This window comes from Haemorhous mexicanus, chromosome 9 (genome assembly GCF_027477595.1).
Source record: "Haemorhous mexicanus isolate bHaeMex1 chromosome 9, bHaeMex1.pri, whole genome shotgun sequence".
NCBI classification, from domain to species: domain Eukaryota; kingdom Metazoa; phylum Chordata; class Aves; order Passeriformes; family Fringillidae; genus Haemorhous; species Haemorhous mexicanus.
The window spans coordinates 19,103,911-19,119,606 of NC_082349.1; the positions used below are offsets into that span (position 1 = coordinate 19,103,911).

Here is a 15,696-nt window from a genome sequence, read left to right on the forward strand (position 1 = left end):
TAGATTGAGATGTGACCTCATTCCTTTACTTCACTATATCAGGATTCAGCTTTCAAAAGAAAGAAATGCCATTCTCCAAAAATTAGCAAAGAATTTGCAGACTGCTTATCCTACAGCCTACATCTTCAACCTTCCCACAAGCAGTACCTCCCTTTGCTTCCCACCCTTGCTTAGAAAGAAATAGTAATATAGTAATATTTGCCATGGCAATAACTAGATTCTGATCTTTTTTAGGATTCCTCCTCACCGTCTGGTAGCCGCCAGAGTGAACGGGTAAGCAATCCCTCCTTTATGTAGTGCCAGGTGCCAGCCCAGGGCTTGGCAACTGCAGCACCTAAATTACATCTCCTGTGGAAAGCCTGAGGCATCTCCAGTGTGGGACAGAAAGCCCTCAAGCACAGCAGGAATGAGGATATGGTTAAAGAGTTTAAGTACTGCTAGAAATCCCAGCTGATGCTGAGGTGTGCTCTTGAATCTTAAACTCGAGTTACAAATGTGGTAGCACAATTTAATTGTTCAGGTCCTTGCACTTTTTAAATAATTGATTGACTGCAAAAAGCTTCAATACCATGATTTTCCCAGCACTTATTCTAAATGCAACCCTTTGCTTGTTGTGCTGTATGACTTACTTATGAAGGCTTCCATTTTCCTATCATTTGTACATGGCACATATTGTATTTATTCTAATGACACTGACTGAGAAATTATTTTGTTGGAGATTTAACTCTTTCAACTGTTGTATCCTAGAGAATATCTTCCACCAAAAGAGCAATTATCAATAGTCATGAAGGGCATGTGCTGTTTTCTATACAAAGACAGTAGATTATTTTTGTTTTTCTTGAACAATCCATGACAGAAAATTAAGGCGTGTGGAGAAGCAAGGAGGAGTGTTTTTCTTCCACTCTGATCTTTCCAGTTTTTGGGGTTTCATTTTTCCATGTAATTTCATTTTAAATACATTTTTCCAGGATTTTTATTCCCCAGGAGGCAGCCAGTCAGGTGGACATGTAAGCATCTATTTTATTTATTATTTGCAGTTCTCTTTCAAAATGGCTGTACTATTTAAAAATTATCCCAATGAGTAAATGACACCAAACCATTAATTTCCTAGAATTTCTCATGACATCTGGCATCATGTCTTGTGAGATCAAATTGCAAACTATTTGAATAAAAAAATCAAAAATTGTGTGTGTACAATAGTCTTGTTCTCCAGAAGCCATTTCAAACAAAAATAAATTGGGTCTTCTTTTTGCAGGGGTCATCTTCTCAAAGTGGTAGCTACTCCAGTGGACAGGTAAACACTAAATCTTTGTATTTTTGACCTGAATATCACTCATACAAAAGTTTCAGGCCTCTTATTGTATTACAGCAATTTTAAATCTGTGAATGAAAAAGACTGGTTCATTCTTCCTTACATAGCTCTATGTAAAATTCCAAATGCAAGCAGAATAATCAAAATACAATTCATGTATTAACTGATGTTTTAACAACAGGAAAAATAAAAGTAATAAATATTTGGCATTAATTTATATCTTTTAAATATAAAGTGAGTGATTTTATTTTTTTTCAGGACTCATCCTCATCTGGAAGCAGCCAGTATGGTGGGCAGGTGGGAAATTTTTCTTCTTCATTGTTATTGCGAAGGCTTTTTTCCCCAGTCTACATATTTCAAGAAAATATTACCAGACTGGCAACTCCTAAGTTTCCAGACTGCTCTGTGGTTTATTTTATCCTTGATGGTCTTTCTATAGATAAAATTGTGTTCTCGACCAAATCGATCTTTTCACAGTTAAAAGAGTGAAAGACGATATTTGAAAGACAATATTTGTTTGTTTAAATGCACGTGTCAGAGAAAAATCTTAAAACAAGAATGTAACATTTACAGGGTTCACCTTCCTCAGGAGGCAGCCAGTCTGGTGGACAGGTATGAACTTTCTCCACAGTCTTCAGCTGGGCTAGTGTCAGGCATGCTAATTTATTTCTCTCATCTTTCCTTTACAAGAACTGTTTTCCTTCACCACTGTCCTTTTAGCCCAAAGCCTCAGCAACACATAGTTTTCTTTTGCCATTGGTCAATTGGACATCCTGCAAGCCAGAGTAGCCAGGAGTAACTGTTTGGCACGTGTATCTCAGCTTTTGTACCTGCTTTGGTACTCAACAAAGTTCATGCATACTGAAAGTGTAAAGTGAGACTGAATGGTGAACTCCTGGCCAACTCTCAGCTAATTTTATCAGAGTAAAAATCACCTGTCTTCTGTATCATTTGTAACATGAAACAGTACTGCATGTACTCCAGGTGCTCTGGCATTTTAGAGAAAAAAAAATTGCTTTCGTGGTATTACTCAGAATTTTGTATTCATCCTTTTGCTGAGTATTATTTTTAAGGTAAAAATTGTAGGTAAGAAAATTTGAAGATAAAAAAGTGAGCATTTTATTGTCCCATCTGAGCAATAAGTGCAGGAACAGTTGCATAGGATGAAACAGACTCAGTGCTAGAAGCTGGGCAGTTAAAATGCAGCTTTATGGTTTGCATGCCTGGGATGGTAGAAGTAATTTGAGTTTTAAATAGGACCCATTTCAGTCCTGTGCTCTTGACATCTTAAGCATTTTCTGCTTTCTTTACAGGGTGGATGTGATTGTTCTGAGGCAAATTCTGTGAGTGCTACTTGTTCATTATACATTTTCTTTTACTAAACTGTTTAACTGGAAAATTATGTGAGATTCTATTTGAGTGTACTCTTAATTTTACATTCATTGTTCCTTTGGTGACTTAGATGGTTCTGATATGGTGGGAGGTGTTCCTTATTATGCTAAGATTCAGTGTTACAGAATCATTGAATCATTTAGGTTGGAGAATGCCTCAGGTCCAACCATTAACCCAGCACTGCCAAGGTAACCACTTAGCCATGTCTCTAGGTGCCCCATGTACATGTCTTTTCAATACTTCTGGGGGTGGTGATTCAGCCCCTTCCCCAGCAACCTCTCCAGTGCTTGATAATCCTTTCAGTGAAGAAATTATTTCCTAAAATCCAATGTGAGCCTTCCCCTGGAGCAGCTTGAGGCCATTTCCTCTTGTTCTATTTCTTGTAACTTGAATGAAGGGACCAACCCCCACCTGGCTACAACCTCCTTTCAGGAAGTAATAGAGGGCAATAAGGACCCACCTGAGCCTCCTTTTGTCCAGGCTAAACAACCCCAGCACCTTCAGCTGCTCCTCACAAAGCTTGTGCTCCAGACCCTTCCCCAGCTCCTTTGCCATTTTTGGACACAATCCCACACCTCAAGGTTCTTCTTTTACTGAGGGGCCCAAAAATGAACAAGGATTCAAGATGGCAACTTCATCAGTGCCCAATCAGTGTAGGGGGACAATGACTTCCCTAGCACTGCTTCCTGACCACATTATTTCTGATAAAAGCCAGCAAGCTCCATAGCCAGCATTTCTGAGTAGTAATGTCAGTTGCCATGCAGTATTTAGAGAGATGTGTCTCTCTTCTCAAAAAACCCAAAAAGATTGCATTAAGTAGCAGAATTATTGAAAAAAGACCTATCATGAAAGAAACCTAAAATAATATCCAGTCTATAAAATTGCCAATCATAAAAATTTGTATCAAAAATCAATGTTTACAAAATTTAATACATAAACAAAACAAAAAATGGAGTGACTTCTCACTTGTGCTTTTAAGTCCATATGAAATTATTTAAAGACTATGAAATAGGGTAACCCCTGTTTTCAAAGCAAATCATATGTGGACAATCAACATGTAGCATGTAAAGGACATTCCTGCACCTTGGAAATACTCTTATTTCCTAGGCAATGAATTACAGGTAGATAGATTATGATACTTCATGATTTATGGTCTTCTGGGTCAAAAAAGGACTATTTTCTCTATTGGCAAATTGATAAAAGTAAGTGAAGTACAAGTGTAACTAATTTCAGGCTGTGATATTCTTCCTTTGAAATGCCATGGAATACACATTCTAAGGTGTTGTTTCATGTATAGTTTATGACCAAAGACAAAGGCTAATTTTTTTTTTTCCTTTATAGGGTGGATCCCCTACTTTAGTCAGAAGTGATTCCTCTGCAAATGTAAGAAATGTTCATCAGCTTTTAAGTGTGTCCTCTGTTTGCTTTATCAAAATAATGGCTAGAGAGGATAAAAAGAGTCAGTGCCTAATAGAAGTCATACACTTGTGAAAATAACCTACTTTGGTTACAATTAAAAATACACCCAGGACATTCTTTTTAATTGTAACTAAAAAATGCACACAGAACATTCATGCAGCACTCCCAGTTTCCCTTTCCATTTGAAATAGTTTTCATTCAAAGAGAAGTCTTACAATGAAAAATGCTGTTACAAAAACAGGTAGATAACAGTGCAAATATTTACTTTGGGAGTCAATTCCATTGGCTTCCTTGGAATTATATACAAATATCCCCCAAGGACATAGATTTATGTGATTTTATTGCTCTTAGATAATTTACTGCAAGAAAGTTTAGTATTAGTACTTATGTACTACTATCTTTCAAGAAGTTTTGCTACAAAAGACTTCTTCTAGAGCAAAATAATTGGTGGTTTTGTGTTTGCATTTTTCCCCAGGACTCATCTTCTGGAGGCAGCCGGTACAACAGCCAGGTAAGCATTCATTCCAAAAAGAGAAGCAGTGTGCCACTTCTGAAAATGATTGTTAATTCATTCAGTGAAATTAAATTTTTATATAGGAACTGGGTAGAAAGAACAAAAGCCCAGCAAGTGAAATTCATCAATGAGTTAGATATGTCCTAAAAATTATACCAATGTATTTTTTTAGCAAATAGTGCCCTGGCTTTGTGAAACTTGCAAATTGAAGCTTAAAAAATAAATAAATAAAATAAATAAAAACCCCGAAGTCACATGTGGGGAAAGAATGAATCAAACTGCATCATTCTGTATTCCTATTTGACCTAATTCCATTACGAAGAAAAAAAAAATCCAATCTCCCCTCTTTAAAGAGACCTTTTGTTGTATGAGGTTTCAGTAAATTTTCTTAGTTTGGTTTTCAGAGTCCTGTTAGGTAGCCAATATTTTACTGCTAGCTCTGGCCCAGTATTCAGCTTTCCAAGTAAAAAGAAGTCATTCTCCAGAAGTAAGCAAGGAAAGAACAGGAAAAGAATGTCACTTTAACCTTCTCAACATGTCACACAAGCAATGCACTATGTCTTTGCCTCCCACCCTAAGGATCTAAGGTAGTTTCCCAAATTTACTTGCTCAACTTAAATCCTAGTTATTAAAGCATTCTGAAGGTCCTGCTCACCTGTCTTCCCTCTTACCTTGCTCTCTTGCTCCTGTTGTCCTGGCAGAGTCCTGTTTTTTGCTTAAGGATATCCTACTGCAGGTAATTGACTACTCTGGTATTCTTTACAGGATTCATATTCCTCTGGAGCTAGCCAGTATGGAGGACATGTAAGTTCTTACTTTTAATATTTTATATTATGTTTTTTAATAAATATTTTACTCATATTAAGGACCTCAATTTATTATCTCAAGAAAATTGACAGTAGTCTATAATCTGTAGTAATATTGTGGATTCAAGGAAGACAAAAAAACAGAGTTTATTTTGGGATAATTACACACAAACACTCAAAGAACAAAATATAGGCATCTTTGCCATTTCTTTCCAAGAATTAGATATTCAGAAATAACTAATTATCAATTCTTTTCCAGGAGTCATCTTCTTATGGAGGGAGCCAGTATGGTGGACAAGTAAGCATTAATAGTCCCCATTTTTGTAGTTTATTTAGTGTCCACCTGACTGACTCTATCTTTGCTTTAATTTAATCTAAAATCTTTTCAGTAAATCTTTCTCTGTAGTGTTCTGATGCTACTGTAATTAAACAAAACAAATTCAGATGAAGATCATTATCTAAGACTAAGAAAAAATACAATATGAAATACCTGGTTGACTCAATTGACTCTTGAAATTTGCAGGACTAGATATCATGTCTCTCTGAAATAAATCAGCACTTTGTGAAGCTAACCAGAATTTTTAAAGCCTCATTAAATGATTCTATGAGTTTATGAAATAGGTGTAAAAAGGTTTCAGTTTCCTTTTTTTTTTGTTTATTTTTAGGGTTCAACTTACTCAGGAGGCAGCCAATATGGTGGACAGGTGAATATTCTTCCCTTGTAGCATTTACTACTTTATCAAAGAGATTTGGCAGTTCTCTGGGTAAAAGAACATTATAAGCAGATTGGGGTTTGGTGCGGGGGTGGGTTCTGTCCATTTTTTATCTAATTTGTGCTAAGTATATAATGGTTATAAATGTATGGGATACCAAGCCACAGAAGAGTTTTTAAGATGGAATTTCTGATGCATCATGGTAAATGCAGATGAGCCTCAGCCATTTTGGCAGAGTCTGGTTCAGTCCACTCACAGTTCTGGAGTGAAGGAAACTGGGTACTCCTTCATATGGAGCATGGTTTAAAGGAGTACAATGACATGGATATAGAAATTATTCCATTCTTTTTTGTTCAGGGTTCACCTTCTTCAGGAGGCAGCCACTATGGAGGACAGGTGAGAATCTCTTCCTGTTCTACACCAAAACTTGGTACTTTTAAATTAACTGAAAAAATATTTTGTGAAAACTCTGTTTATCTGATAACAGATAGGTATCTAAAGATATAGGATCTGAAGCAATACAAAAACTATGGAGATCTGCTGCCTCAGTTGTATTAAACGCCATTCTGGCCTTGTTCTACCCTCCAACCTGCCCTGTTGCTTTCAAGGTTTCTTAGCTCAAACAATAAGAAAGCAGATTCATCCCTCCTCTACCTCATTTCCTTCAAAAAAATGCAGGATCAGAGTTGATCTCTGAAAAGCAGTATGGTTTAAAATAGGAAGAGGGGAGAAGGTGAGGAGTTACTAAAACTCCTCATGCCCCTGTGAAATGAAAGATGACAGAGTTCCTAGTGCTGCCTGGAGGTATAGCCTCTAATATGGAGTGACACATAATGCAATAGGCTGAGTGTTTATCTTCCTGACATTTTTCACGGCGCAACAGAGGGAAAAAAGAGTGTTTCTTTAAAAAGCTCTTATAGAAGCTTCTTGATTTGAGAAATAATTGGCACCTTTGCTACAGGGTCCATCTTTCTCAGGGAGCAGACCTTATGGAGGACAGGTGAGAATTGTTTTTCTGTTTATGGGTTGTTTTCTCCATTGATTGCATTTTTGTCTTTTTTTTTTTTTTTGTGAAAATCAGAATATTTTTTAAAGGAGTGTCTTATAGCAAAACAGTGTTTAGGCAGAATAGAAGAATAACTGACTCTGCTGTGTCAGGCCACATAAGCAAAGTATGGAAGGCTACTGTGAGCACACAGTCCAGGGCAACAGCTCTACTCACACCTGCCTGAAGCTTTGATTCAAACTTCATTGTTCTGTTTAAACAGCAGCCACTGTAAAGGCTTTCAGTGGATTTCAGTATGGTTATAAAGTAAATGTTCATGTCTCTGTGGCACTTAAATCTAAGGAAGACAAAAATGTGGTTTTCTGTGACAGGTCATGAGCTAAAGAATGTGCCACAAATACAAATGCTTTTTCATTTCTTTAGGGTATAGCTTCTTTGGGAAGCAGCCAGTATAATGGACAGGTAAAACTTCTACTTTCGTGGTACTTGCAGTTTGAGTACACAGCTCATCAGGAAAACAGACTGGTATTTTTTTTCAAGAAAGGAACATTCTGAGATAGAATAGCTTTAAGCCAGAGTGAAGCAGGATTGCTAAGTATGAGTCTGCCTGGAATATCAGATCATGTTAAGAGCAAATGATACAGGGGCCTGTGACACTGCAGGGAAATGTTTCTTCAACACATCACAGTTTAAGAAGATAATTTTTTGTGTTACATTTAAGTGGAAGCAATTTGAAATTCTGGGAACCACAGAGAACAAGTGAGAATGTTACTCAGTGACACAGAAGTAATAAAGTTACTCATTTCTTCCAGGGCTTTTCTTCAGGGGTCAGGCAGTCTGGTGGACAGGTATGTTTTCTTTCTCTGCACTCTTCGGTTCTGCTAGTGTCATAAACTCACAAATTGCTTTGTGTAACTTTCCTTCACAAAAACTATTTCCAGTCACACATTTCATCCAGATTGAATGTGGAAAGTGAGACACTGAATAGTGAACTCCTGGCCACCTCTAAGTTTTATCAGAGTAGAAATTACCTATTAGGCCTCCACTGGAAGCCATCCAAAGTGCACTGCATGTATCCATAAGATCATAGAGTATGCTGAGTTGGAAGGATCCATTAGGATCATCCAGTCCTGGCCCTGTGCAGGACACCCCAAGAATGACACCATGTCCCTGAGAGCGTTGTCCAAATGCTTCTTGAATTCTAACAGGCTTGGTGCTTTGATCACTTCCTTGGGGAAATTCTAGTTGCTCTGGTATCCTCAAGGGAAAATAAAACATAAGCAGTACTACTATTCAGATTTTTTTACTTATCCTTTTGTGAGTAGGTCTTTACTGTAAATTTTTAATGAGAAGTTAGAAGACTCTATTTAAAAATTTCATCAGTAAGTGCACAACTAGCCTAAAAGGGCAGAGGAGAGATAAACAAACTGCCTTTTTAAATGGAGCTTGATAAGTTGATGAGCAGTGTTTTATAATCCATTTTCTTAGCATAGCAGAATATGAGTTTGATTTACTAATTCAGAGGTCTATTCCAACCACAGTCCCAGGAAAGTAAGTTTGGTTGTGTTTTGTACAGGGTGGGTGTGTGTGCCCCGGTGGAGGTTCAGTAAGTATTATTTGTCTTTATATATTTTTCATAGTATGTATACATAGTGGAAAATTCCCAAGGAACTACACTTCTTGAAATAATTCTGTCTGTTCTATGTATGATGAAATCTTTTTCCACTTTATACTAAAATGAGTAATTTTGACCCTGATAAAGGCAAAAATAATAAGTGACTTTCAACCATAGTATTGTATTCAAAACTAGCTACTCAGTTTGCAAGGGAGGCCTGGGACTCTTCTAAGAATCTGTTTCACAAATTTATCATAGTGTACCTGTTGGGTCTTGGACTTTGCTCCTATGATAGTTATTAACAATATGATTGAACTGGTGAAACTTAGATTAAAATCTTGGCTTCAAATGCTTTCCAAATGGGACAGAGAAACACATTTGGAAAACTTAAAGCTATTTCTATTTTTCTGTCTAATTAGTATATTTCCTATTTCTTTGTAAATTCCTGAAAAAAAGCCGAAAACCCCCAAATATACAAATCCCCCCCCGTTTTGCTGAGATCAAGTTAATTTACTTCTGAAGTAGGGCTCAGTTACCTGTTTTTGTTCAGTGCAGTCAAAAATTGCTTGGATTACTACTTCTCTTTATTCTTCTGTGTAATGAAGCAAAATGACATGCCCAAGTATATAACCCATGGTATATATGCCAATTTTGAGAATCAAAAGTGTTGAAAACAAAATATATATTAAATAGAAATTATGTAATAATAACAATACTCACTTATATACACATTATATATATACACTTATATTCCTTGACAAATAAATCAAGATGAATCAGAATAATAGTAAGCAGTGTAAATGATTTGATCACTGCAATAGGTCAGTTTGTTCTCTTGGATTTCCTCTGTGTGACACTGAAGTTTACACAGAGTAAACATTGCTGTTTCTGTTGAATGCAGGGCTCTTTCGCAGGAACCAACTACCATGGTGGACAGGTAGGCAGTTTGTCTCTAACATTTACACAGATTAGTTCCTCAGAAATAAACATGGCTCAGCTACCATATGGCCAGCAGCCATTAAATATTGAGCTCAGTTTAGTCACAGAGACAGGTACAATAATTCCAGAGAGTGCATGGGGCTTTTATTCAATCACACCTGACATTTCAGTTATATCCTTCTATATACAAGAGCCAAGGTTTTACTTTGTAATTATAGAAGTTTTCTTACCTTAAAAAATTACTGAAGAATCTTTCACAGGGTTCCTCTCACTGCATAAACCAGCAATATGATGTGTGCATAATTAGTCATTTGCCACAGCTTTAGTAACTGTGTAAAGTTCTTCCAGTTAATCAGTGTCATGAGTATTGTTTATATTATATTAGGTCCAGGATCTTTTTTTGCCATTTAAAATTTGTTGATATTAAAAAAAAAATGTTTATAAAAAATTTGCATTCTTTTTATAGGGTTCATATCCTGGAAGTAATCAGTATGGTGGACAGGCAAGCAAATTTTCTTTGTTTTCAAGATCTTACTTCTATTTTCAATTTATCAGCTGAAAAAATATGCAGTTTTTAGGGTCATTTTACTCCTAATAAATATTTGAAAACAGGGACTGTCAGTAGCTGGAGTCTGCTCAAAATGGAGTAGCATGAACAAATTTCCATGCAAAGAAATTCTACAGATCATAATTTTAGTTCTTTTAGCTCAGAATGCCTCTGATCTCAAGTGATTATTTTAATATTTACACTAAATACTTGGAAAATTTGGTACAGAATAAACCATTAGATACTGCTTTAAAAATATAAATTAAGGTGTGTTGCACACAATAGCACTGCTTTCCACTTCAGATCACCTCAGGACTTCCCCTTAAGCATGTACCTTATGCAGACTGTTTGCCACTGATTCAGAAATGTTACTAGTGCAAATAGGTGACAGATTAAATGCATGGCTAACTCAAAAGATGGAGCTTACTTTTCATTAGTATTACTGTGTTTGCAATGTCTCACTCTACCATAGTAAAAAAAATTAATTGCTTTTTCCTCCACTGGCAAGCATTGGTGTTCAGAACCACTCTATTAAAAAGATAATCTCACATAGAATGGAGAGGATTCTTAACACTGCAAATCATTTTTTTTTCCCCCAAACTACCTTTTATGGTAATATTAACAATGTTTCTACAATAATTCACATGGTGCTCTCTAAACATGCCTGACATAGCAGGAAATCACAAATAAAGTCTCTTTTTTTTTTCTCTTCAATAGAGCCATATGTAAGACATTTTTGATCCATTTATTTATGGAACAGAACAGTCTCAGCAGGTGTTTTGTGACTGTTTGCCCAATTTATTACTTTCAGCTGTCTAAGAACTTGGAGGCATTAGATCAGAAGTCTTTTACTGCATCTTTTTAGATTAATATACTTTCCATATTATGACTGAGATCTCCTGTAAGGAGTCCTGTGGTGTTTCATTTTGCGCAGAATAACAAAAAGTAATCACTGTTAATTTTCGACACTGGTTTTTTTTTTTTAATAGGGATCTTATCCCTCAAGAGGCAGCCAATATGGTGGGCAGGTGAGTATTCTCTTTCCATCCCATTACTTCAAACTCTTTCCTAACACACTTTCTAGATCAGGTCAGTTACTTGATGCTGATTGATACATTAATTTGGCCATTTTATTAAGTTTAAACAGTGGAGGTAATATGGATCAAAGTTGTATCAGTAGGCTGAATAAAAAATTTGGTTACAATGAGTTACTGCTCTGAGTAAAATATTCCTTTGAACATATTATAGTTGCCTGGCTGTATTTTATAGCACTGCTTTCTTGATTCTTGTGGTGCGTAGCACAGAGTGTATATCTTAAGCATCCCATTTACCTTTTTTTGTTCAAAGAACACCCAAATAAACTTGTCCTAAGTACTGCAGAAATTTTTTCAAGACAGTGATAGAAGATTTTACATTCAATTAATAGAAGTTTGATTGACTTGTTACAGGGCTCATATCCTTCTGGAGGCAAACAACATGGTAAACCAGTAAGTACAAAACATTCAAATTTACCTTTTTCTTTTCTTATACACCTGCTGGAAAAAAAAAATGTATCAAGTTAGTTATGGACTAGACAGTTAGGGAATTACTTTAATATGCAAAGAGTGGCATATGATTTACTTATCTGGGATACTCTCAAGAAATGCAAACAGGATATTTATTTTCACACAGTTTTGAGACAGCACCTTACTGTGTAGCTGAACTAGTAATCACAGAATGAGACCACTGGATTTTTGTGTTTGTGTGTAAGGAACTTCTGATGTGTTTAAATTCATAATAATAATACACTTTGTGCTCAGAGCTCAATTTTTCATTGATTTTGTATGCATTTGTCTTAAGCATTTCTGTCATGCTTTGAAGAAAACACTTTCTCTTTTCAAAGGAAATAATAGTTGCCTTTAACTATGCATATTTTCAAATTCATTTCAGACTACTCTTTTTACCGTGTAATTTGGACCTCACTCTTGCCATTCAATGGCAGTTGATATAAATGTTTTATCTTATCTCTTATAGAAAGGATGTACTTGTTATTAAAAAGTAATCATAAATGTTACATTTTCTAATACATGTATTCTAAAGGTGAGATACTTTCTGTATGTATTTGATGGCATTTCTTAAAGACTCAATGATTGTAACATTTCCTGTTGGCAATGCCATTCAAATAAGCAGAACCACTTCACCAGAAAACTGAATAAGATGCTTTCAGAACATCTAATTTTTCTGTACCTACTTTTATTTTCAACTACCCTTCTTATTAGAGTTTCCTTTAAGTAGGGGCTGGAGAGTAAAGGCCTCTTATAATTTGCCTTTTTTTGTTGGTGCTGTCTTTTTTTCCTGAAATGTAACCATAGACTGATACCAGGAGAATTATGCTTTAATTGGACATTATTATTTTTTTCTATTCCATATATTAAACACAACTATAAATCAGTTCTTTTTTCTTGAGAATTTTGCATTAAATTGTCCAATACAACATTTGAAAGAACACACATAACAGAAAATGTTAAATATATGTATTTGAGATAAGGTTTTGCCTGGGATTTTTGGATGACTGGATACAAAACAGTGTTCATTCTTCTCTGGTCTTTAATTACAGATAGCAAGACTATTTAAGCATAAATAGACTTAGAGTCAAAACCAGGTATCTTTTTTCAGGGTTCTTCTTCCTCAGGAGGCAGTCATCAAGGAAAGCCAGTAAGGATATTCTTCTTTTAGTATTCTGCAACCAAATTAGAAATGGGGTATTGGGTTTTAAGATAGGTAACAACAATGAGAGTAAAATTTTAAATTATGTTACAATAGTAAATGTACGAGAAAAATTACCAATGAAAATTGAAATATTTTGCTCAAGCTTGAACCTTAGGATGAGGCAGCATTTATTCCTCCCGTAGCAAAGTTTTTTACTCATAGGAACATGGTTGGGTCATTCTAATAAGAATGATGCATTTAAATATCAGGGTTATTGTTTCAGTTTCCAACTCTGTAGTTTGGACAAGACACACTGCTTTGACCCATTCCTCTGAAACTCTTCCTGCAATAAAAAGGACATAGCTGTGCTTATTTGAGACCATTCCATTAAAATAGGGGGAAAAGTGCAGTGAAAATGGTAAAACCAAAATCACTATCAGACCCACTAATATCCAGGGCATTTTCAAGATTGCAGCGTGCTCTTTGGACACTGTCCACTGCAGCCTTGTATGACAAAATTAAATGGTTCATAATTATTTCACAGGGTGGCTCTGGCTCAGGAAGCACTTACTCTGGGAAACCGGTAAGAATACTTTGATCACAGCACTTTAATCTTCATTTCTCAGTACACAAAGAACCTGGGTGGTGGGTAGAGAAATTTTGGGATGGCCTGGTCTGAAGAGAACATTCTCTGTCCATATTAGTTGAACCTTCCTCTTGAACAACTTAAAACCATGCTGTGGGTTAAGCTATTAGAATCTTGTTGATCATGGGAAAAAACTGTGTTCCAAACCATTGGCTGGGAACACCTCTGTAAATTTATCTGTTTGTTTTTTTCCAGCAATCACCTTACTCAGGCGGCAGTCAAGTGGTAAGAACTTTTCCTCTGTAGTTTCTACTGGTTTCTTCCTATAAATGTCATAGAAAATTGAAAGCTGTCAAATTTCCTACATCTGAATAAATGTTTGAGAACACATGTGCAACATAATAAAGGAAATAGTCTTAACAAAAATGAAGAAAAGTGGGACCACATAGGTGCTTTACACTGTCACTGAAAAATACGTGTTGATATAAATGTAGCACACGATCTTTTGACATCAGAAGTGTCTACATAGTAGATGGGGCTAACAGAAAAAGATTTCTCTTAAAATTTCTATGCTTTTATAATAGCAATAAAGAGAACTAATTAGGAATGAGGTTATAAAATTTCTCTCTTTTTTTTTTACAGAGCTCTGCTGGGAAACACTCAACTCCCCAACTCCTGATGTTATTCAGTGTTTTGAGTGCCTTTGCTCTCTCTGCTGCTGTATCCAAATGGTCTATATGAACTTCTGAAGTGTTACTTGACATCCTAAACACAGATTATAATCTGTATTTTTAGATTACTTAATGTAAGAAAAAGAAATACCATTAAGTCAAATTGGCAGATGCTACTTGGCTGTTCTGTTGCATGTCTAGCTGGTATGTCACGTCTCTCATTAGTTTACCTCTGGTTTTAGTCATTAGTAGTTATCATTAGTTGTGTCAGTGTTTTAGGCATTATTTTAAGAGAGCATATGGTACCCTACCTACAGGACATATTTTTATTTCCAATAGGGAATGCAATGAACACCTACATGAAATGATTGGTGTGACAAATGAATACTTAGGGAAATATTTGGTTATTAACCAAAGTGAACAAGGTGAAATAAATTGTTGTATATGCAAACTGAGCACTGTGCCTGGAAATCATGGCATAAGGTAACTTCTGATAAGCAGTTCTCCGTGGGACAGAAGAAAAGATACTGAAGTAGTATCAGAGTATTGGTTTTAGTCTTTTGTAATCAAATGCAAATTCAATATGGAGATTGCAAAGCAAAAAAAAAAAACAAAAAACCAAAAATTCCACAGGACTGAATTTTTTTGGGTTAATAAAAGTTTATTTGTTAGAAAAATGAAACAGATCAGAGAAAAGACATTACGAACTCCATTCAAACCAACTGCAAATACATAGAGCTCTGTAAAGAAGCCTATGAGGCACATGTACTCCAGACTGGGCTGATGAACTAAAACCTGCTGAAAAAGAAAGCCTTTTTCCTTGGAAGGAATAGAAAAATAATTCATAAAACTAATACCATCTTGGCTCCCTTTTTCAAGTATTTCGTTTAACCTGGGATACATCGTGTATCTGAAAGGTTAATTTCAGGAGTGCATGTACAAGCAGGAACATCAGTGTGCTTGCTGAAATACCAGGGCCCATGTTTGAGTTCAGCAGCCATTCCACACCTCGCAGCAAACTCTTCTGGAGCTCTCAGAGCCACCTTGTTTGGTGTTAACAAAGCACATTCACCTAAAGCATACTTCTAATGAATGTGCTATCTATTGAACGTGTGCCTGCTATTACAATTACCATTGTTAGTAGCGTGCTTTTCTGTCACGGTTTACAATTGCAAGTGGTGGGAAAGGTTTCCATTCAGGTTCTCCTACCAACTTCCGCGGGGCCAGGATTTCAGCTGGGTTTGATGTGCAGCACTACCCTTTGCCAACCATGGGTAAATCAACCTGCAATTGACGCACGGAGCTATGCGATCTTCAAAATTCGGTGGACAATTTATTTCTTCGGACAACACAGTAATGTTCTGTTTGAGAGGTCCGTACCTTAATTCGAACCAGCCCTACTATTCTCTAATAAATTTGTGATGGGTTTCATACAAACACTCGTGTCAGTGGCTGCGGAGTTCCCCGCTCACGGTTTGGGCGGATCGC

The 15,696-nt window shown here is 36.1% G+C and overlaps 1 protein-coding gene across 50 annotated transcripts in view; it reads left to right on the forward strand.

Annotated features, from left to right (window-relative positions):
* Nucleotides 1-15,645, forward strand: part of LOC132331178 (hornerin-like) — a 46,481-nt gene extending 30,836 nt beyond the window's left edge. For 20 of the 50 annotated variants that reach the window (XM_059854323.1, XM_059854348.1, XM_059854360.1 and 17 more), the window contains 23 exons: nucleotides 235-273; nucleotides 969-1,007; nucleotides 1,256-1,294; nucleotides 1,571-1,609; nucleotides 1,886-1,924; nucleotides 2,626-2,655; nucleotides 4,046-4,087; nucleotides 4,599-4,634; nucleotides 5,403-5,441; nucleotides 5,703-5,741; nucleotides 6,109-6,147; nucleotides 6,514-6,552; nucleotides 7,118-7,156; nucleotides 7,975-8,010; nucleotides 8,739-8,768; nucleotides 9,679-9,714; nucleotides 10,183-10,218; nucleotides 11,253-11,291; nucleotides 11,712-11,750; nucleotides 12,919-12,957; nucleotides 13,496-13,534; nucleotides 13,793-13,822; nucleotides 14,180-15,645. In XM_059854323.1, the coding sequence (XP_059710306.1) occupies nucleotides 235-273; nucleotides 969-1,007; nucleotides 1,256-1,294; nucleotides 1,571-1,609; nucleotides 1,886-1,924; nucleotides 2,626-2,655; nucleotides 4,046-4,087; nucleotides 4,599-4,634; nucleotides 5,403-5,441; nucleotides 5,703-5,741; nucleotides 6,109-6,147; nucleotides 6,514-6,552; nucleotides 7,118-7,156; nucleotides 7,975-8,010; nucleotides 8,739-8,768; nucleotides 9,679-9,714; nucleotides 10,183-10,218; nucleotides 11,253-11,291; nucleotides 11,712-11,750; nucleotides 12,919-12,957; nucleotides 13,496-13,534; nucleotides 13,793-13,822; nucleotides 14,180-14,278 (921 nt within the window). In that variant the 3' untranslated portion in view covers nucleotides 14,279-15,645. The remainder of the gene's footprint in view (nucleotides 1-234; nucleotides 274-968; nucleotides 1,008-1,255; nucleotides 1,295-1,570; nucleotides 1,610-1,885; nucleotides 1,925-2,625; nucleotides 2,656-4,045; nucleotides 4,088-4,598; nucleotides 4,635-5,402; nucleotides 5,442-5,702; nucleotides 5,742-6,108; nucleotides 6,148-6,513; nucleotides 6,553-7,117; nucleotides 7,157-7,974; nucleotides 8,011-8,738; nucleotides 8,769-9,678; nucleotides 9,715-10,182; nucleotides 10,219-11,252; nucleotides 11,292-11,711; nucleotides 11,751-12,918; nucleotides 12,958-13,495; nucleotides 13,535-13,792; nucleotides 13,823-14,179) is intronic. The other 30 variants (XM_059854331.1, XM_059854328.1, XM_059854327.1 and 27 more) reach the window with 30 other exon arrangements.
* Nucleotides 15,646-15,696: the final 51 nt, after the last annotated feature.